The sequence below is a fragment of the Galeopterus variegatus genome, unplaced genomic scaffold (assembly GCF_000696425.1).
Source record: "Galeopterus variegatus unplaced genomic scaffold, G_variegatus-3.0.2 Scaffold472, whole genome shotgun sequence".
NCBI lineage: Eukaryota > Metazoa > Chordata > Mammalia > Dermoptera > Cynocephalidae > Galeopterus > Galeopterus variegatus.
In genome coordinates this window covers 92745-115781 of record NW_007726583.1, presented here as the reverse complement: position 1 = coordinate 115781, position 23037 = coordinate 92745, and the positions used below count along the sequence as shown (strand labels likewise).

The 23037-nt window shown below is 36.6% G+C and overlaps 1 protein-coding gene across 1 annotated transcript in view; it reads left to right on the top strand.

Moving 5' to 3' along the window:
* SLC41A2 (solute carrier family 41 (magnesium transporter), member 2) overlaps positions 1-23037 on the top strand; it is a 126773-nt gene that overhangs the window by 28078 nt on the left and 75658 nt on the right. The window contains exons 2-4 of the mRNA XM_008569168.1: positions 1416-1523; positions 18744-18815; positions 21892-22036. Of these exons, the coding sequence (XP_008567390.1) occupies positions 1416-1523; positions 18744-18815; positions 21892-22036 (325 nt within the window). The remainder of the gene's footprint in view (positions 1-1415; positions 1524-18743; positions 18816-21891; positions 22037-23037) is intronic.

The following is a 23037-nucleotide window of genomic DNA, read 5'->3' as shown; positions in this document are numbered from 1 at the left end:
AAAAAAAAAAAAAAAAAAAAAAAAAAAAAAAAAAAAAAAAAAAGAACAGTGCCTGGAGCATAACAAGCAATTAGTGAATGTTAGATATTGTTAATATTTATTATTATTATCTGTTGTTACTCATCGTCATCATCATCATCATCTTGATTGCCATCATCATTATCTCTGAAGGATATCTATTCCACTAGCACATCAGAATTCTTCTCATAAAACATGGACAAAATTGTTTGCTTGTTAGTTTTTAAGATTAGAAATCTGAGGTGCTATGGACAGTCAGTGCTTTTTAAGGCCCATCCTTAATTGTCTTGAACCCTGGAGAGATTTCTCTTGTGAATTTTTTGAACCAGGATTTTAGGAAAGACTGATCTGATAACATTTCCTAAACTCTCTTGAGGCTTCAGTTCTACACTTATTTGGAACAGACTCTAGGGAAACTTTGGGAACAAATTGAATTCTTCTTTTATTTTTTGTGACGAATTTAAATTTTATTTTTTTCGCATGTCTTGGCTTTAGTGACAAGACCTGTGTTCCTGATACCTTTTGGTGTAAAGTTAATATGCCTGGTCCACAAAGTCTCTTACTGGTACAATCACCTCTAAATAGCATTTGTAAAATATCACTTTGCGTTATTATAGTATTCATATGGCCTTTCCAGTGTGGAAAGCACTTTAATAAGTTATTTTCATTATCATGGTATTTCTCTTGAGGGCTAGACAAGGCAAATATTCTCTTAATTTCATGGATGAAGAAATTGAGATCAGAAAGATATGTGACTCATCCAAAATCATGCAGCCAGGTTATGACAAATGCATGCCTACATGCACAAAGCTTATTTCCAATTTAATGCTCTATTTATGATCCTTTGTTCTGCAACCTCTCTGCCTCACACCCTAAAATGGGGACCAGAACATGGGACTACTCAGAACTCCTGAGGTCAACTCTAGTTTCCATCTTTTGACCTCGGGAAAATCATTTAACCTCTCTGAATCGTTATTTGTTCACCTGTGAAATTAAATAATAGTAATACTGTAATTTTTCCATGGGGTTGTTATAATTAGTGTTGGAACCAAGATCCAAATCCAGAGTTTGAGTTCTTAACCATTAGCTTTACTAACTCTTGCCTTCATAAAGAAATAAAGTAAAACTTAAGAGTATTGGGGTTTTGTAGCAAGCTAGATGTACAATGGCATGTAGTGATTGTATCAGCTATCACTGTCAACTCTGAATCTTCTAAAGTAACTCAAAGCTTCAGTGCTCAGGAGGATGGTGTTAAGCTAAATGACCTGATTAAATGACCTGTGTAGTTGTTCAAAATGTAGATACAAAGTTGGGGAAAAGGCTGAGATTTTTAGAAATGTCTTTGTTCTAAAGTTTTTTATGAAGAGTGTCAGAAAATTTTATTTTATTTTTTACAGCACTGGGAAGTGTTCAAAAAAGTAACAGAAGTTTTCATTTTAGTTCCTGCACTTCTTGGTCTCAAAGGGAACTTGGAGATGACATTGGCATCCAGATTGTCCACTGCAGTAAGTTTTTACCTACCTCAAAGTATGTATATTACCTATACTGTTTCTCTCTATTAAGGAGAATCTATATCAGAAGAATATTTTTTTCTCTATTTGATAAGTTTCTGGACCTCAGGGCTATGCTAACTAGTTATGCCTGATAGCATACCCTGAAAGTTCTCAGGGTTGTCGAATCTAAGAATTAATTACTGTCCTCCTTTTCCCGGAAAGTAGTAGTATACTTGCCTCTTTTGATGCTGGGACATTTTGGCAATTATCATCAGTGATTAAGACATGGGGTAAGTCAGATACTGAGATTCTTTATGGTGCAATGGTTGGTTGATTGGTATTTAAACTTTTTGTGATTGTAAAAGTAATGTATGCTTGCTGTAAAAACTGAAGAAAAGGAAAAAAAAAGTATAAAGAAGAAAATCTAAAACTATCTCTAATTTTCTACCTAGACATAACCACTATTAATATTTCTCTACCTGCATCTGTACTTTTACATGGTTAGATGGATCATAATGTATAATGAGTAAAGCAGATGCTTGGAAAGGAAATGCATTAAATAATGTTTTGTTAATATTATTGGTTTGCTCATTTAAGGGGAAATGTTTCATGTGCCTAAAAACTTTTTAAGCTCTTTCCTTGTATGAGTATATAAAAGGTCATATAGCCATACTCTGCACAGGGCAATAATGAAATATCTGTTATTAATGAGCTTTCATAATATGCCAGGCACTGTGCTAACTGCTTTACAGTTTTTACAACAACCCTATGAAATAATCATTATTATTCCTGCTTTACAGAGGAGGAACTGAGGCTTAGAACAGTTGAATAACTTTCCTGAGGACACAGAGTAGTACATAGTGGAATAAGTCACATTCCAGAACATTCCCTTTTACCTGCATAGGATAATTGTCAGAGTTTATAAAACCAATAAATAACAGCAGTAAAAAAACCCTAATAGTCTCCTCATCTACTTTGTAAGAATGATCTGCTAATGTCTTGATCTTAGTACACAGTAAAAAAAAACCTAATAGCCTCCTCTACTTTGTAAGAATGATCTACTAATGTCTTGATCTTAGTACAAATGCACAATCTTTTTGGTACTTAATATTTTAAAATTTTTAATATTTGTTATTTCAGAAACATATTACTTACAAATATAATCCTGCTGCTTTTACCTATAGTTAGTTGGTGAGTTATAGAGAATGTCTAGGGATATCAGCCAGACACTTAGGTGGAGCCAAACCTCACAGAGTAGAATTACTTTGATAAATTCACTTTAGTCTAGCCTATAATCTAGCATGGAATCATGGTAATTATTATTGAATATTAAAGGGACTGGTGAATACTAGAAGCTCCAGGAGCTGGAGCAGAAAAGTAGAGGATGAACCTGGAACGTCTTATGGTACCTATGGTGCCAGAAAGTAAAGAAGTGCTTTAAAAAAGTGGGGTGGGGGGGATGGGGACATGACAAAAGGATACAGAGTAATATACTAGCCAGATCTGGAACAATTTGAGCCACAAAATAAATAATGACAGTTACAGATTATATGTAAATCATTAAATAAGAATCCCTTAGTCTTAAATGAATAACAAGGCAGGCAAAGTCTCTGCTGTGTTGGAATTTATATAAATAATTTTAGTTATCAGTAAGGGCAGTGAAGAAAATAAAACAGGGTAATGTGATGAAGGGTGATTCATGAGGCCTATTTTTATTACATAGGTAGGGAAGACTTCTCTGAGGAGGTGATGTGTAAGAAAGACCATTCCAGGTTGCTATTGTATTTAATCATTGTAATAATGTCAAATACTTATAAGCATTCTTGACAGGTCTACTTTATTTATTTTTTGGTGGCTGGCCCGTACAGGGATCTCAACTCAAGACTTTTATTCTGCATTCTAACCAACTGAGCTAACCAGCCAGCTCCTAGGTCTACTTTAGCAGTTGGGCTTAGGGCAGAAATATAAATGGAGGACCACATAACATATGTCTACATAGTTTAAAATTATATGACAAACTAACACACTTTAAAAAAAAATTCTCTCTCCCTCAACAAATATATTTTTATGAAGATCTGGAAATACAAGATCAAATTTAGAATTCTTAGATTTGGGTTCTGTTTTAGAATATGGTATTGCTGAGAGACCCAGCCACTGGCCTGAGGCCTGCCCTGCTTCCTTTCTCACCCTTGGCTCTATATACTGCACTTTGAAAGACCTCACATAGACCTCAGGACCCATGTCTAAGATCCATCTATACCCCCAACAAATAGCCACCCCTTGACACTCTTTGGGTTAGGCATGTACCTGGTGGTCTTCCTTCAGGAACATTGACTTGAAGAAGAGGCCCTGGCATTGGGCTGCAGGCCATTTGAGCAGGGAACTTTTATGATCCCAGGTATCTGGAGCATGACCTAGAAGGGGATGAGACACAGGCTTCAAGTAGGCACAACCCTTGGCCCTATGCACTCCTCACCCTGTGGAGTAGGGCATAGCTAAAAGAAGGCCAAAGTGAGGCCCTCTAAGCAGTGGGTCTCAGAGCTGGGGCCCCTCTGACTTAGATTTAGAGTGCTATTGGTTCTAGATTCCAAGAGTGAGAACTTCTTTTGGACTAAGGAAAATTACATAACATGGAAGAGATTTTGAAACTACCTTGTGAAGTACTTCTACAAGATATTGAAACAAGATAGAAGTTACATATTACAAAGACTCTTGCTTGGACAAGAGTCTTACCATTGTATTCTGTAAATAACAATATCAGCATAACAGTTCTTACTAATAACCAGTGTTTACTTGCAGAGAGAGCAGTTCTTTTACTGGAAACTTCTGAAGTAACCAAACGGATGTATCTTGACACACACAAGTTATTTCTTATATGATATCTGCTATACAAATCCTATCAGTCTACTCTTGAAGAAGATACTGAAATTGGCATGGATGCAATAAAAGCTGACTTTTTAATGGAAATGTGTTTCTCTTTTTAGTATCTTGAAAGTCAGTTACTTGCTGCATTATTACTTTTAGATCCAAGATTTAAGGACAGATTTTTCTCAGGTGATTATGGGACGTAGCAAGTGCATTTAAAATTATTAAAATAAAAAATATATATTGGGCCGAGCCCGTGGCGCACTCGGGAGGGTGCGGCGCTGGGAGCGCAGCAGTGCTCCCGCCACAGGTTCGGATCCTGTATAGGGATGACCGGTGCGCTCACAGCGCTCACTGGCTGAGCGCGGTGTGGCCAGTCTCAAAAAGGACAAAAATATATATATATATATATATAAGCTCAGGCAACAATCTTAGACTCATCTGAAAATATTTAGAAATTGTCATCATCAAACAGTGCACAAAGCTTCAGTTTATGGAATTCTTTCAGTGGAATTCCATCATCAGTATCAACCAAATCTTCAAACCTACAAAATGAATAGGAGATAAATATTTTATCTTATCAATTATCATGACAGGAAAGAAAGCCTAATAATTTGGTGACACCATCATTCTCAGCAAATGACTGAGACTAGCAAAGCTAGCCAAAAAATAATATTAATTCTCTAATGACTTCATTTGAAAGTGAGCATCTATATAGTATTACAAATATGAAGTATAGTAACTGAGGTATCAGTCCAGCAGCTCTCAGTGCTAAGAAATTGCTCCTAAAAAATCTAATAATGAAATTGTAATAAAATGTTTAAAATTTAATGAAATTTCATACTTATTCTTATATCCCAGTAATTTATTATATAATGGTGACATTTGGTGTTAGCCAACTGTTGATTTTAACCCTTGACCATTTGGTATTCAACTGGAATATGGGTCAAATATGATCTTTAAGAAGAAAAACAAAAACTTTTATGTTAATCATACTAAAGTTTTTAGAATTAGTGAAATTATATGCATGTTTCCATCTGCCATCTTTTCCCACTTGCCTTGTGTTAAAAGAACTGGTAGATCACCTAGGTACAACTCAGTCCAAGAGGCTTTTTGACAGGGGAAGAGAATAAATAACAGGTTTTAAAAAACAAAAGTGGCAATATTTGAGGGAGCAAGAAGTTATTAGGTGGCCATAGTTAGAGGTAGCTTTAGTTTCATTTGTTGGAAAATGAACTTTGTTCTGATAAATATAGCTAAGCATACAAGCATTTAAGTAACTTGATAACTTTGCCAGGAAAAGTGAAATTTTGGCTAGCTTACCTCAAAGGAATATTTCTAAAAGCAATGTTGTTGAGCATTATCTAGCATTTGTTTATATTCAAATAATACATTGAACATGTCAGTCTGTTTTGAAATAGGCCATGCTATAAGGAATGTGGTTAAAAAAGAATATGCTGCAAATGAAATTCGATGTTTAAATTGATCACATATTACCATTAAAGGTGAATTTAGTCTTTTTGTTAACTTTAGTTTACTTGTTGTAGTATCTATTTTGTACTAGATATTTACCTCAAATGTCCAGTTATATGTATTTGTCTTTTCATATTTAATAAAGGGGAACTGCAAAGCTGATTAGAAGCTCAGCACACTGGAGGAGCTTATCAGCTGTGGTCTCCACTGTGGGTTGATCTAACTGGGCCTTTCTTTGGGGAGGTAGGGATGGAGTTGCTATCTTCCATAGGTCAAGAATTGTGTCCTTGATAATAAGATATTTCAGTCATAAACTAAAGGAAATAAGAAAGTAAGACTTTGAGGCTATCTGAGGTAGGAATGTCCCAGTCAATGCAAGGAGCCAGAGGCAGGACTGTTGTGTATATTTGGGTCAGTGGTTCTCAAAGTGTGGTCTTCTCATCAGCAGCATCAGCAACTTGTTAGTAATGCAAATTTTCGGCCCCACTCCAAAGCTACTGAATCAGACGTGGTAGTGTGGCTCAGCAATCTGTATTTTAACAGGCTTTCTCGATGATTCTGACACAGCATTAAAGTTTGAGAACCACGGTGTTAGATGAACAGCATGGAGTCCAATGGGGCTGGGAGCAAGTGAGGGAGGTGGAAAACATAGGGGATGAGGTCAGAGAACTAGCTAGGGGCCAGATTATATAGGGCCCTGTGGACATTGTAAGGACTTTGGCTATTTTGTAAGATGAGAAGCTGTTGGAAGATTTTGAACAAAGGAGTGATATGATCTGATATTTATTAACAGATTATTTTGGCTATTTGGTTAAGACATGGGTGTAGGGAGTCAAGGACTGAAGCAGGGAGACCAGTTGGGAGTCTGTTGCAGTAATATAGGCTAGAGATCATATTGGTTTGGATCAGGGTGGTGGTGGTGGTAGATGTAGTGATAGGTAGTTGGGGTCCAGAACTAATTTTCAGAGAGATCCAACAGAATTGGCTGATGGATTAGCTGAAATTAAAGACAAGGAGCAGTGACTCAAAATTCTCTCTGGACCTGACAGAGGAGAATGTAAACAAATTAGTAGATGAAAAAGTAGTAACTTGTGGCATCAAGCTATGATTACATGGTATATTCTTCTAGTTTATGGTGTTTTAATTGCTTAGAGAACTTGATCTCAAGTTTGTTAAGCAGAGTACTACCATTCTTACAGAATGCTGAAGAATCATTGTCAGTTGTATTCTTTTTTTTTTTTCCTTTTTGTCTTTTTTCATGTCCGGCAACGGGATCGCAACCCTCGGTGTTGCGCCTGCACCTCGCTCAGCCAGTGAGCGGGAACCGGTCTGTATGTGGGATCCGAACCCTCGGCGGGAGCACTGTAGTAGTGCGCCACCGGGCCGGCCTGTCAGTTGTATTCTTTTTTTTTTTTTTTTTTTTGTCTTTTGTCTTTTTTCCGTGTCCGGCAACGGATCGCAACCCTCAGTGTTGCCCCTGTACCGGACCGGGGACCGGCAACGGGATTGCAAGCCTCGGTGTTGCACCCGCGCCTCACTCAGCCAGTGAGCGGGGAGCCGGTCTGTATGTGGGATCCGAACCCTCGGACGGGAGCGCCGCCGCGCTTCCCAAGCGGCGCACTATCCAGTGCACCACTGGGCCGGCCCTGTCAATTGTATTCTAATTCTGATACTCTATAGGCTGTTAAAGCAGCTGTAGGTTAAGGACTTCTTACTAGCCTCACCTTCTCTAAATTCTGCACTGACTATTCTCTACTTGAAATTTTTAGAGCCCTTGGCTTTGAGACCCCCCTCTCTCCTTCTCCCACCTCTTTCATTGCTTCTTCTTAGTCTACTTTTTTGGTTTCTTTTTCTTTGCTCATCCTCTTAATTTGAGATTTTCTTGTAGTTTAGGATCTTGTTCTACATGTTCTCTCTCAGTAATTTCATGTACTCCACTACTGCTTGCATTTTGCTGACTCTCAGATCTGTATCTCCAATCTCTTTCCTGATTTCTAGAACTGAATTTTCAATTGTCTAATGGACACCACTCATTACATTCAAAACTAAACTCATTATTTTTCATTATTCCAACCATGCTCTTTTTTCTATATGTCTTGTCAGTTTATTAACATTACCAATCGTCCTATCCAGTTACTGTCTAGACTATCAGTTCCATCTGTGAAATTTCTCTTCCCTTTCTCTTATTCCCCACCTGCCACTACCTTTAATTTAGTTGCCTATTGTCTCTAATTGGGACTGCTGTTAACAGATTCTTAACTGTACTCCCTGGTTCCAGGGAGAAGGATGAATGAATGTAATTTTTCCTTAACTTAAAAAAACACTATTTGAAAGTTGGCTTTTTCATTTATGTGCAAAAAAATCACTCTTTTTATGTAGTATTTATTTTGACTTGTAAGAGTAAAAATCATTATAGCTTTAGAAGGCCAATCTATGATTACTTTAATCTTTTTGTTCCATAAAGGATTTTTTCTCATTTTTATGATTATCTGCAGGAGAATCAGGATAAATGAGCTTATATGTTTGCAAGGAAGGCCTTTGGTAACTATAAAGAGAGAGAACCTAAAACATAAGATGTCAGAATCAGCCTACTCAATCTGTTGAAGGTCAGTTGTCTTTAAAGCTTGTTATTCTATAATCTAAAGATTAAATGTTCACAGATAAACAGATTTCAGTAAAATAGGTTTCCTATTTTAGCAAGGGAATTAAATAATAATGAATCCAAATCAACTTTATCTTGCCCTCTTGAGTCAAAATTTATTTCTAAAGGTATGATGATTAACTTGAATAATTTTTCCTGGATTTTTATCTTTTCAACAGTATGTATAAAGTCATAGCAGATATTATTGTAGATATATAGCAGTACTATATAATTAGAAAATAAACCAAGGATAGTGATTCTATAAACTATTGAGTTTAAGTCCTATTATCTGAGGTCTAAAATTTTCTGCTTCTGAATGCTAAGTATAAAAGAGCTGAAAATGATGTCCACTGTGCTAAAGACAATATATATATTTTTTTAAAATAAGCCTGTAAAACTATTTCCCAGGAGCAAATCACCTTAGCACAATTAACACCTTTCGACTCTAAGCAAAACCAATTTCTGTTGTGTCAAAATTCTTCTGAGAACTTTTGGTTCTTTAAAATTATTTGATAACACTCTACCCTTTATGATTCATTAATTCAAAAATATTATTTGAGCCCTTACTATATGCCAACCATTGCTCTGTGTTCTAGGGAACTAGTAAAAAACAAAACAGAAAATGTTCCTGCCTTCACTGAGCTTACATTGCAGTGGATGGATATCAAGAAGTTGACAAAACCTCTTCCCCTAATAATTTTAAGTTAGACTTTCAATTCAGATTGGAAAACTTCTGAGATAAAGAAAAATTAAAGCCCAGATAATGATATTAATAACTATGGCATAATTTAGATATAGTTACAATCTGGGCATTATTTCCCAAATTTGGCATAATTCTAAATTTTGCATGTTCTTGTTTTATCACCTGATTGTTAAATACAAATGAGATTGCATATTTCTGTTAGTTCTTCATTTGAAAGTATTGTTCTTAAGTTTTAAATATCAATCCCTAGCCATAGCTTTGTGGAGTAGCACTACTTATGTTTAATCTAAAATTGTTTCAATTGAGGATATTTTTAGCTTCCCCTTCCTTTTTTTTTTTTTCCTTTTTGTCTTTTTCTGTGTCCGGCAACGGATCGCAACCCTCAGTGTCACCCCCGTACCGGACCGGGACCAGCAACGGGATCACAACCCTCGGCGTTGCTCCCGCGCCTCGCTCAGCCAGTGAGCGGGAACCGGTCTGTATGTGGGATCCGAACCCTCGGCGGGAGCGCCGCCGCGCTTCCCCAGCGGCACACTATAGCAGTGCGCCACCGGGCCGGCCCAAGCTTCCCCTTCCTTGTTTTTTTTTTCCTTTTTGTCTTTTTCTGTGTCCGGCAACGGATCGCAACCCTCAGTGTCACCCCCGTACCGGACCGGGACCAGCAACGGGATCACAACCCTCGGCGTTGCTCCCGCGCCTCGCTCAGCCAGTGAGCGGGAACCGGTCTGTATGTGGGATCCGAACCCTCGGCGGGAGCGCCGCCGCGCTTCCCAAGCGGCACACTATAGCAGTGCGCCACCGGGCCGGCCCAAGCTTCCCCTTCCTTTTTTGCAGCTTTATTGAGGTATAATTGCCATACAATAAACTGCACAAATTTAAAGTCTACAATTCGGTGAGTTTTGGTATACGGTATGTACCTGTGAAACTATCACCACAATCAAGATAAGAATATGCATTACCTCTGTGCATTCAGGAAGGTATTAATATGTGTGTATATTTTAGTGTATTGTGTTTTATTATTATAAAATGTTTCAAGCATATATGAATATATAATGTGGTTTCTGATTCCAGTTAATGGCAGAATGAAGTGGTTGTGTAAACCCTCCCAGAGATTAACAATTACAAAATCTAGACAAACCGTTTGAAGGCAATGGAAAGTGATCAAAAACAGGTAAAAACTAGAGCTTACACTTAAAAGACCAAAACTACAAAGGGTAAGAATTACAAAGTTTGTGGTGTTTTTGCCTGAGGGAGTTCCCCAATCTCTGGATCTCATGTGCCAGAAAACCCAGAATCGTATTAGCTTGAGCTGGCAGAAGACCTCAGAGCTGGCAGAGGAGCTAGAAATTTAGGGAGGAAATTCTAAAAATGCAGAACAGGTGAGACTCAAAATCTGAGTATGAGATCTGCTCAGATCTTTGGCTAACCACTAAAGTCTACATGTACAGGGACGACCTGAGTGAATTGGGGGGGATAAAAAGGCAGAAATGTGAGAGGGGCTGAGATTTGTGTTTGTTGCTTTTTACACTGAGTGCCTTCTGTGACCTATGTATAGCTATAATGGCAGAAAGTTTAAGTTTTTTCTTTTTGTCTTTTTTCATGACCGGTAACGGGATCGCAACCCTTGGTGTTGCGCCCGCACCGCGCTCAACCAGTGAGCGGACCGGTCTCTATATGGGATACAAACCCTCGGCAGGAGAGCCGCCACGCTCCCAAGCGCCGCACTCTACCGAGTGCGCCACCGGGCCGGCCCCAGAAAGTTTAAGTTTTTTCTTTTTGTCTTTTTTCATGACCGGTAACGGGATCGCAACCCTTGGTGTTGCGCCCGCACCGCGCTCAACCAGTGAGCGGACCGGTCTCTATATGGGATACAAACCCTCGGCAGGAGAGCCGCCACGCTCCCAAGCGCCGCACTCTACCGAGTGCGCCACCGGGCCGGCCCCAGAAAGTTTAAGTTTTATTGGCTTGAACTATTGGATGACAGAGCTTGGAGCTGATAGAACAGGTAGAAGTTTATGGGGAAATCCCAGAAGAAGGAGACCTGCAGAAAGGTGAGCCCAAAAGTCTGAGTACAAACTCCTCCCAAATCTTTGGCTGGCCACTGAACTACATAGGTGCAGAAGAGATCCCAAAAGGGCGAGGCTGAAAAGCAATAGCTGGCAGCTGAAGGAACAGCCAAGCAGAAAGATGAGCTGCTTCATACTGTGAGAGAGATAAGAGTCTGTAGTTTGAGTCTAGGCAAGTTAACTGCCTATTAGAAGGAAAACCCAATAATCCTCAGAAGAACATAACAGTATCCAGAGTCACTATACCATTTTACCCACACTATTCAATTTTAAGCCAACAATCACTAGATGTGGAAAGAAATGGAAATGTGTGACCCATATTCAAGAAAAGTGTGGTTCATATTCAGTCAGTAGAAAGCAACTATAAGTGGGCCCAGATATTGGATTTAACAAAGTCTTTCAAATTAATTAGTATAAATCTGTTCAAAGAACTAAAAGAAAATATTTTCAAAGAATTAAACAAATATGTCTTAATGAGTGAACAGATAGGGAATTGTAAAAGAGAACTAGTAACTATAAAAAAGAATCAGATGGAAATTCTAGAATAAAAAGTACATTAACTGAAATGAAAAATTTACTCAGTGGGGTCAGCATCAGATTGGTGATAGCAGAAGAAAGAGTTGTGCACTTGAAGATAGACTGATAAAAATTATCCAATATGAAGAATCAAGGAAAAAAAAGATTGAAGAAATATAAATAGAGCCTCAGATACCCATGGATAATATGGTGCTGTTAAACATATATGTGACATATTGGTATACTAACTATGGTAAAATTTTAATATTTGACAAAGCCAGATAGTGGGAATATAAATGTTTGTTGTTGTTGTTTTAGTAATTACTGTTGCATGAAATTATCTCACCCATTTTTTAAAAATTAACTTCATTTAAGTATGACTTACATGCAATAATATGCCCTAATATTAAATATATAGTTTGATGAGCTTTGGAGAATTTTATTAGTCTTTGTAACCATGACCACAAACAAGTTGTGTAGCATTTCCCTTACTCCAAAACGTTTTCTCATGCTCCTTTGCTGTCAGTCCTGGCATCACCCACCCCTGATCCCAGGTAATCACTGATTTTTCAGTTGCTTTAGCTTAGTTTCACCATTTTTAGGATTTCATATAAATAGTATCACATATTTTTTCTCATTGGCAATGTTAACTTTGATTATTTGAATGGCAATGTTTGCAAGGTTTCTTCTCTATAAAATTACATTGGTACCCCTTTGTGAATTAGTAAGTAATCTGTGGGAAGACACTTAGAGATTGCAAAACTATTCTGTTCCCTAGCAAATTTTAGCCAGTTGTTTTAAAATATATTAATGATTTTTGCATGAATTCATTATTACTTTGAAGGTTGCCACATGTTGATTTTCTAACTCAATTATGTTATCGTGTCTACATTTATTAGTTGGCATTCTAAGGAAAAGCTTTCGCTGTCTTTCCTGTCTATCTGTATATTTATCTCTCAGTCTATCCATCCATCCGTCCATCCATCCTCAATATGGACTCAATGGATTCTTATTTTATTAAATTGATTATAATCTATTACTGTCATTATTCATTTTGATGCCCAAATTATCTAGGATTTGGCCAGTGGGGAGCCCTTTCAAACTGGTTCCTGTGTCCTTTGACATGTTCCCATTATTTTTTGAGCACTGTATTACTTTTTGGCACAAGATAGCCTAGGACTCATCTTACACTGTCGCTGTCCTAGCCCTGGGATCAGCCATTTTTCTAAGGAGGCTGGTTTCTTTTAGTGAGGAATAATATTTAGAGATTTTAGGCTTTTTAAGCTGAGTGGTTCTAGACTACTTTTATATTACATGTTTCTGGTATTTTCTTCTACCATTTTAACTGATATTATTAAAGGACTTTATGCGTACTGATTTTATATAATATAGTTTAACATCATAACTACTCAAGAAGTGTCATTTTACTTAACAGTTATATCTTTTTTTTTTTTTTTCCTTTTTGTCTTTTTTCGTGTCCGGCAACGGATCGCAACCCTCAGTGTTGCGCCCGTACCGGACCGGGACCGGCAACGGGATTGCAAACCTCGGTGCTGCACCCGCGCCTCGCTCAGCCAGTGAGTGGGAACCAGTCTGCATGTGGGATCCGAACCCTCGGCGGGAGCGCCACCGCGCTCCCAAGCAGCGCACTGTAGCAGTGCGCCACCGGGCCGGCCCTTAACAGTTATATCTTACAGGAGTTTTTGTATGTTTCTGTGATTTGATTCGTGACCTTCCTAAGAGAGGTCATGTAGTCAAATCTTCATACTTTGGTCAAGACTGCCAGTGTGTCCTTCTAGGTAGATGAGACTCTTCCTGTTTTAAAACTACAAAGAAGGAGATTTTGCAGGCTGTAGGAAAATTGTACCAATATTCAGTGCCTAACACTCAAGGATTTATGCTCACTTCTGTAGTTATTTTCTGAAGGGAAACAAGACTGGTTATCTTTTTCTTAAAAACTTTCTCTTTTCTCTCATTTTTTGTTTTCATTCCCTCCTTTCCACTTTTTCATTCTTCTTTTCCTCCAAATATTTAGTACCTTACTGTATATAAACCACTCTTTAGCTGGTTTCCAGTTCCTCATATTTTTAAGGTGGTCTTAATTTATATTATGGTTTTCATCTTAATACTTTCTGGATTTTAAAGTTTTTTATGGTGTAGATCCCACATTTAGACAAAAAGCTGAGATTATTTCTTTTTTTAGTTACCTGTTTTTAAATTTACCAGTTATGTGTTTTTGTTTTGTTTTTATTTTAAAATTTAAAATAAAAGCATTTATTTTTTTAGAGTGGTTTTAGGTTCACAGCAAATTAAGTGGAAAGTACAGAGAGTTCCCATGTGCCCTCTGCCCCCACATGTGCGTAGATAGCCTCCCCCACTATCACCATCCCCCACGAGAGTGGCACACTTGTTACAGTTGATGAATACACACTGACATATCATTATCCACCAAAGTCCATAATTTACATTAGGACTCACTCTAGATGTGTGTGTTCTAGGAGTTTGGACAGATCTGTAATATGTATTCCTCATTATAGTATTACATGGAGTAGTTTCACTGCCCTAAAAATCCTCTGTATTCTTCCTGTTCATCCCACCCTCCCCCAGAATCCCCAGAAACTACTGATCTTTTTACTGTCTCCATAGTTTTGCCTTTTCTGGAATTTAATATAAATAGAATCATACAACATGTAGCCTTTTCAGACAGGCTTCTTTCACTTAGTAATATGCAGTTTCTTCCACGTCTCTTTATGGCTTGAGAGCTCATTTCTTTTTGGTGCTAAATAATATTCCATTGTCTGGATGTACCACAGTTTATTTATCCATTCACCTACAGACAGACTTGACTGCTTCCAAGTTTTGTCAGTTATGAATAAAGCTGCTATAAACATCCATGTGAAGGTCTTTGTATGGACGGTTTTTAACTTTTTTGGGTAAATACCAAGGAGCATGATTGCTGGACTGTATAGTAAGAATATGTTTAGTTTTGTAAGAAACCACCAAACTATCTTTCAAAGTAGCTGTACCATTTTGCATTCCCACTAGCAATAAATGAGAGTTCCATTTGCTATACATTTTCACCAGCATTTGGTATCATTAGTGTTCTGGATTTTGGCCATTCTAACAGGTGTATTAGTAATAGTATCTTGTTGCTTAATTTGCATTTTCCTGATGACATATGATATGGAGCATCTTTTTATATACTTATTTGCCATATGTATATCTTCTTTGGTGAGGTATCTGTTAAGGTCCCTGAACCATTTTTTAATCTGATTGTTTATTTTCTTATTGACTTATTGAGTTTTGATTGTTTTTTTTTTCTTATTGTTAAGACTTCTTTGTGTATTTGGGATAGCAGCCCTTGTCTTTTACAAATATGTATTTTTAAATAAAATGATGAATATTTGAAAAATTCACTAAAAAGCAAGAAAATAAAAATCATCTGTAAACCTATCACCCAGAAATAACAATGGTTAACTTTATTTTTATTTACCTATTTTTGGGCACATATACATTTGGCCTTCCATATTCATGAGTCCTGCATCATGGATTCAACCAAACAAGGATCAAAAATATTAAAAAATAAAAATAAAATAAATAGTAACAGTGCAACATTAAAAAATAATACAAATTTTAAAAATACAGTATAAGAACTATTTATATAGCATTTACATTGTATTAAGTATTATAAGTAATCTAGATATGATTTAATGTATATGGGAGGATACGTGTAGGCTGCACCATTTTATATCAGGAGCTTGAGCATCCACAGATTTTGGTATCTGTGGGAGTCCTGGAGTGAATCCCCCATAGGTGTGGAGGGATGACTATACTTATTACTTGTTTTTTTTTTTTTTAATACTAAAACTTCAGGGCCGGCCCGGTGGCGCACTCGGTAGAGTGCGGCGCTTGGGAGTGTGGCGGGGCTCCCGCCGAGGGTTTGGATCCCATATAGAGACCGGTCCGCTCACTGGTTGAGTGCAGTGCGGGTGCGACACCGAGGGTTGCGATCCCGTTGCCGGTCGCGGTATAGGCGCGACACCGAGGGTTGCGATCCCGTTACCGGTCACGAAAAAAAAGACAAAAAGGAAAAAAAAAAGACTAAAACTTCAGTGGAAACTTTTAGAACCTTTTTTCAAGTATTTCAACATTAAACATATTTTTTTCTAGTATCAATTATAGGAACTATATTTTTAAATCTATAATTTCAAGGTCATCCCAACCCACTTTTATGTCTAGCTTCAATAAATCTTAAATCCTGCCCTTAACTCATAAGCCTCAGGGTAAGGTAAGTAACATATATTTAGAGGAACAACGTAAGGATTTTAAAAACTAGAGACAGCAGATTCTACCTAAGGGAATTCAGATTAAAAAATTTTAAAAACGCTGTGTTGGCCAAACATAACATGTCTTCAGGCTCTGGCCTCAGCTTTACTCTTTCTTAAAAAACTAATTGGTGTCTCTGCAAAAATATTGGCCTATTTTCTAATACTTTAAGATATACGTAATTTAAATTAATCTGGGTTACACAGAAGTCTCTACCAGATTATGCCCTACTGTATCACCTTTCAAATTCTTGGTTTCTCTAGCTGAGCACCATCAGTCAACTAATCTAATAAAAGTAGGTCTAGCAAAGGACTTTAGACAGAACACTCATAATTCTCCATCTCTGCAAAAACTGAGATGGTTCATATTAACCCTAAACCACTAGACAGTAGAGTGGATCAGCCCAATTTTTGGTGAAGTTTTTACAAGATGGAGGCAACAAAGTCAATTTTCTGTGTCCTGCCATACCTCCACCCATATACCCCAATGCATGCCAATTCCATACCTATTTTCTCTAACAAGGTAAATTTGGGTCAACATTTCTTTTTAGTTTATTGTTTTTAATCCTTACTTCTAAAAGTCTTTGTAAAAAAAAAAAAAGTATTATTATTTGAGTCTATTTTACTTTTTAAAAAATTTTACATCACAGATTGTTTTAATTTGCTATTATGGTTTTATCTTAGACCAAAAGGATTGCAGATTCATAGGCCTTTAGATCTGGAAGGGACGTAGAGAGTGTGATCTTCATCATTTATAAAACAGATTGAGTAGTGTAAGTTTGTACTATTGGTCTGGGCTTGGTCAGGGAGATAGAGCCATTTTATGTATTGTGGCAATAAGGAATTTAATAAAGGAATTTAGGCTAACTCAAATGTGGGAGAAGTTGGAGAAGTGGAGGTCTCTGGTAGGAGAATCAGAGAAACAGCTTGAAGCACTGGATCTGGGAAAGAAAGCCATGTGTGCATTGCAGTGAAGAGGTCTGTATGCCTACAATGTCTGACCACTTTGCAAAAATAATGGCCTCTGCTTTACTTGCAAATTCCAAATCTTGGACAATTTCCTCTCACTGGAAGACTGTAACCTGAAGCTATAGGAAAGGAGATTTTGAGGAATATAAAAAGGGATTGGTGGTGATGGTATCAAGTTAATCCAGCACAGTTGCATACCTAATTCATAGCACTCATTCTGTTATTCCCACCTTTCTTGATTGTTTCTCATACCCTAATGTATGTCTGTCTTCATTGGACATTAAGCAACCTTGAAGTCTTGACATCTTATACTTTTTCATGGACTCATTTTAGATTGCTTCCTAAAGCTACAGACATTTTTTTTAAGAGTTGTTTAAAAATAACACTTGTTTCTCTGTTGCCTATTTCTTGAACTGTAAACCAGAGGTAGGTTCACTCTTTAAACATTACTTGTATTTTATTAACCAGTTGAACAAAGCCCCAGGTTGTTAGAGCTGCAAACATGAATTTCATCAATAATTTAGATTCCCCGGCTAAGTAAAGAAATATGTGAGGATACTTCAAAAAGCTTGTGGAAAAATAGAATTAAAAGATAATACAAATCTTTCCATGAGCTTTTTGAAGTACCCACATATAAATAAAGATGGAATGAATAATTATTCTGAAACACTGAGAAATCTCAATGTTTGCCTTTGCTGGAGACTTTGAGACTAAAGTCCACAGTACAGAATAGAATCTGTTTTCCAAATTGATAGAGGAAATGTTGATGTAGAACTTAACACGCTGGTCTGAAGCCAGTGAGCTAAACTTCAGTCTGTCCATGGTTAACCTACCCATAAATAACAACTTTGTATCTCCTTCTTTACCCATTCACCCATAGATTTTTATTTTATTTTTTTTGCATTTGAAAATCTTCCACAACCAAGCAGATGATGAATAATTGAAATCCAATTCAGTATATTATTTTTACAAGTGATTATTCATTACTTGCCAAACGACTGCATTAGAAAAATTTGGCAGATTTAGACATACATTTTTTGAATCCTAAGTGGTTAAGAAATATGATTTAGCTTACAGAACAATTGAGTATGTGAATAATAATATTTCGGAGAACATTCTTCCATTTAGCAGAAAGATGTATAAATTGTAATAGTTGAGAGACATGATCAACATTTATTTGTGAACTGAATGGATTTTATTACTAACAGTTTTAGTCATAACAAATATAAATTATGTACATATGAATGATTTATTTATATCTTGGCTTTTGTGATCAATGGTTTTTAAAATTACATTAGTTTTACGATGTAGGATTAAATGGTTGCAGCTCAAAATCATGTAATTATTTATATAGAGCCTCAATACACAAAATTTGGCATTTTAGGATGATACCTGATGGTGTTAGTTGTAAAACAACATCAGTGAGTAGGTGGATACTACTCACCGATTCAGTAGTTCTTGTAAGATAGTTAAGTACAAAAAAGTTTTTTGCTTAAACATCTCAGACAAGCTGAATGTTAGATGTAAGACTGGTAGTTAATTCAGAATTATATTCAAAGTGCAATGTGAGCTTATCAGATTTACTTAAGAATTATTTTGGGCTTTAAGACAATGTTTCATTTAAACAGAGCAGACAGCATATAGATTATTCAGTGAAAATATCCACCTTAACAGGTAAATATTGGGAAGATGGATTCACCCATTGAAAAGTGGAACCTAATAATTGGCAACTTGGCTTTAAAGCAGGTAAGTGATATATGTTATTTATTTATAGATCTTAGATGTTAAATGGAGTAAATATTAGTACTATAAAGTATACCATTATTTAATTATTTCAGTACACACCAAAACAATAATTTTGTACCTTGAAAAAGTGATGGAATAAATGCATACCCATGACCTCTGCAAGTTATTCTTTTTCTAGAAACTGGTCAAATTATTTCAAATATGAAAAATACATTTAAAAAATATACAAAATATAGAAAATATTTTTTATCTTAAAAGTGTAATAGAGTCAGAATTTGCGTTAATATCTGTACAAATAAATATTTAACACTTCATTATTTAGGTGTTTTTTTCTGCTTTGATTTTTTAAAGTAAATCATCTGTTTAATTAAATTGAGCTCTTTTTTATATATATTGTGTTCAGCCATTTGTTTAAGCTGCTTTTCTTAATTTGTTAATGTTACTCATGTTAATATAAATGAATACATTAAGTTACAAACTACATATGCACTAAACCATGGATTGTATATAATCTACAGCTCTTTCTAGTCTCAGGTGAGTTTCTATTGTTCCTCTCCCTCTACCCTCCCCTATCTCCAAGGCAGAAGACTCAAATCATTCTTTTTTTTTTTTTTTTTTCTGTGACCACTAAGGGGATCGTAACCCTTGGCTTGGTGTCGCCCTCACTGAGCTCAGCCAGTGAGTGCACCAGCCATCCCTATATAGGATCCAAACCTGCGGCCTCAGCGCTCCCAGCGCCACACTCTCCCGAGTGAGCCACGGGGTCAGCCCAGAAGACTCAAATCATTCTAATAATTTCCATCTTAGCTTTTAATTCTTCCTTTCACTTTTAATCTCTACTCTTTCTCTATCATCCGTCTCCCTGCATGTGTTGGTCCAATGGGAGCGAGAAATGGGTGGGGATTCACTTATCCTAGTTGCCATAGCCTGAAGCGCATGTCTCTGTCTGCCTCTCCACCAAGAGTGTATAAAGAACAGGGAACCCCAAGCAGGCCCATCAGGACACAATTGATGCCAGCCAGTGAGGCAGCAATTGGTTGGAGCCCAGTTACCAGTAGACAAAAGTGAGAAGAAAAGAAGATAGAGGGGCTGGGTGAGAGGTTATTCTCTCCCTAAGGCTTCATCTGCTAAAACTTATGGGGGAGTAGATGAGTGTGTGTGGGGGGGTGGGATGAGCTGGCATAAGGCTCTTCTGCCTGGAGACTGGCTATGGAGGGAAGTGGTAGGGAAGGGTGGAAAGGACAGAGGAGGCTCATGCTTTCACTTACTGGGAGGCATGTGCTCTTCTGCCTATTAAATGGGGTCTCAGGCAGATTACCTGTCACAGATTTCTTTATCATTGTACAGAACAGCTGCCTTGACAACATAAGTTGTCAGGTAAAGCAAAGTCCCCAGTCCCATCTGAGAAACCATTACCTCATCAGGAGGGATGTGCCCCGCACCAACATCTATTCACGCCTATAGCCCCTATTAACCTCCCCAGCTACTACTCGAACCCAGACTTTGCTTTCTCTTGGGTACAATTAATGATTTTTAAATAAGTCATTCTTTTGCAGGTTTACAGAATAGAACTTTCTCATCCCAGCTAAGTTTGTCCATTTCTTCAGAAATGGTTAGATATATACATACAAAAAGTCTTTATATATAGCTTCACAGGGTCTTCAATAAGTTCATGGAAGGATTCATATTATCTTTTAAATCAATTTTTCCTCAAACTTCTTGAGGTACCATTGTATATACCATGATGTCTGCAGCAGGACCCCTAGCTCTGTGTTCCAGTGTCAAACCAGAAAATACTTGGAATCATAATGTTAGAATTTACATTATTAATTAGTTTTGCGGCTGAAGTATTATCATGTTATTTACTAACGAGTATGAAAGTACTAAAATATTTTAACAACTGCTACAGCCATAATGGTGCTTATAGCTTGGATGTCTGCTGTCAATCTGTGGGTGACATAAACAGGAGCTGTAATAAAAGATCATGGGGCGGGAATTCAGGCTATCTGGACTCTCTAGTCCTGGCTCTTCTGTTCATTCATTATGACAGGTCAGACTTATTCATGAATTTTTCGCTTGGATCCCTTGGTTCCAGTACATTGATTGGCTTCAGAGAGTCTGTGAACGCCTAGAAGTTCTACTCAAAATATTGAGTGCCTCTGTGTTTTCCTAGAGAAAAGGATCTTTATTCTGTAGAGTTTTTACCAGGTTGTCAAAGGGGTTCATGACACAAACACAGCTAAGAATCAGTGGAATAGTTTCCTGAGATTTCTTTTAGTTTTGACATTCTATTAATCTGATTCTGAGTCTGCAATCAATGTTAGTTTTCTTAGTTGCAATTTTTTTGAATGTTGTTTTGTGTCAGCACTGTAGGAAGCACTTTATATATTTATGTAATTAATTTAAATCTTAAATTTTGATATTATTATTGCCATTTTATAGATTAGGAACTGAAGATTTTATAACACTAATCATGTTTGTCATTATTTGTAAGGTTATTTTTGAATGCTTTCTCTCCCACGGACCAAGAGCCCTGTGAGAGCAGAGAATAAATCTATTTTGACCACTTGTAGCCCAACACCAAGTATAGTGCATTGTACATCATAGGATCTAAATAAATATTAGTTGAATGAATGAATTTAAATAACTTGCCACAAGATTAGGTGGTTGACCCAAGAATCAAACTATTATTCTATTATAAAATCCAATCTCTTACCAACACTGCCTCTAGAGTCAGATTTCAGAAGTGTGGATTGGGTACTTTTTGGTCTGAAGGTAGGATTATCTCAGATGATCTGGGGATTTACACCATCAAAATCACTTGGGGTGCTTGTTGAAAACAGATTCCTGGACCCCGTTCCATACCTGCTGCCTCCAGATCAGGGCAACATGAGAACCCATCATATTAGGGAATATTAAAGCTAAAATATAGTAGGTTCTTTAAAAGATAGTGCAGCTCAATTACCATATGCAATATTTTCTTTGGACTTCTTGTGTACAGTATTTACACAATCAAAAATTTTAAGTGTGTTTTTAAAATGAGTAATTCAGTTGGATTTTATAAAAAATTTTTTAGGTTCAGGCAACAGTAGTTGGTTTTCTAGCAGCTGTGGCGGCAATTATATTGGGCTGGATTCCAGAGGGAAAATATTACCTTGATCATTCCATACTTTTGTGCTCTAGCAGTGTGGCAACTGCCTTCATTGCATCTCTTCTGCAGGGTAAGTGAATTTATAAATGTCTACTCTACAGCCTTTTACTTTTAAATAATTTATTTTTCAATAATTATTTGTATTTAAGTGATACTTGTTCATTATGAAAACAACAGAAAGAAGTTATTACAAACTTTAAAAATATCTTAATTATTTTAGATATGTTTATATTTTATTATTTATAAAACTTAGTGTAGAACAGGCTTTCTGAGGTTGTCTTCTGGCCTTAGATAATCTGGTATATTTCCCAGACGATTAGGAAAATAGCCTAGACATTAATTTGTTTCTGTAAGGTAAATTAATTGAGAAACTCCTTTCTGGAAATCATGCAGGTGATTTACTGGCTTGCCACTCAAGCAAAAACAAGTGTTCCAGGAATTCTGAGTTTCAAAAGCAGTCCCTCTGTTAAAAATTATTTAAGTTTCAGATTTCAAAAAAAATTTTCTTCACTGTTTCTGTGGCAATACAAATATAAACCTATGCTTAAGACAGCATATTGTTGGCTATAGAATTTTTAAAAGCCAAGAGGTTTTAAAAATTAACTACATTAGAACTTCTTAGTTGGGATATCTTTCATTATATTTATTTTTAATATGAACTTTATACTAGAGAACTAGCTTATTATGGAATCATAATTATAAAGACTTGGTTCTTTTTATTTTATAATTGCCATCTTCTCAACTTTATATCACCAGCAAAGTTAAAAATGGAAGATGTTCACGTCAGGTGATCATACAACACAGCTAACTTTTCTGGCTAGGTTCTAAGAATTTAAGGAACATTGTTAAATTTAAGACTTCCAAAATATTTTAAACATTTTGTTTTAGTACTTAAATTATATCAGGGATAGTTTCTTGTCTTTATATAGAATTATTGGAATTGAATGGAGTTAACACTGGCCAAAGCAGAACGAAGTTATTAGAAAATTAAATTTCTGGTTAAAAGAAATGTTATATGAGCAGCATCAGCACTCTGTTTCTTTAGGCTCATTTGCTTCTGTTTTCTTTCTG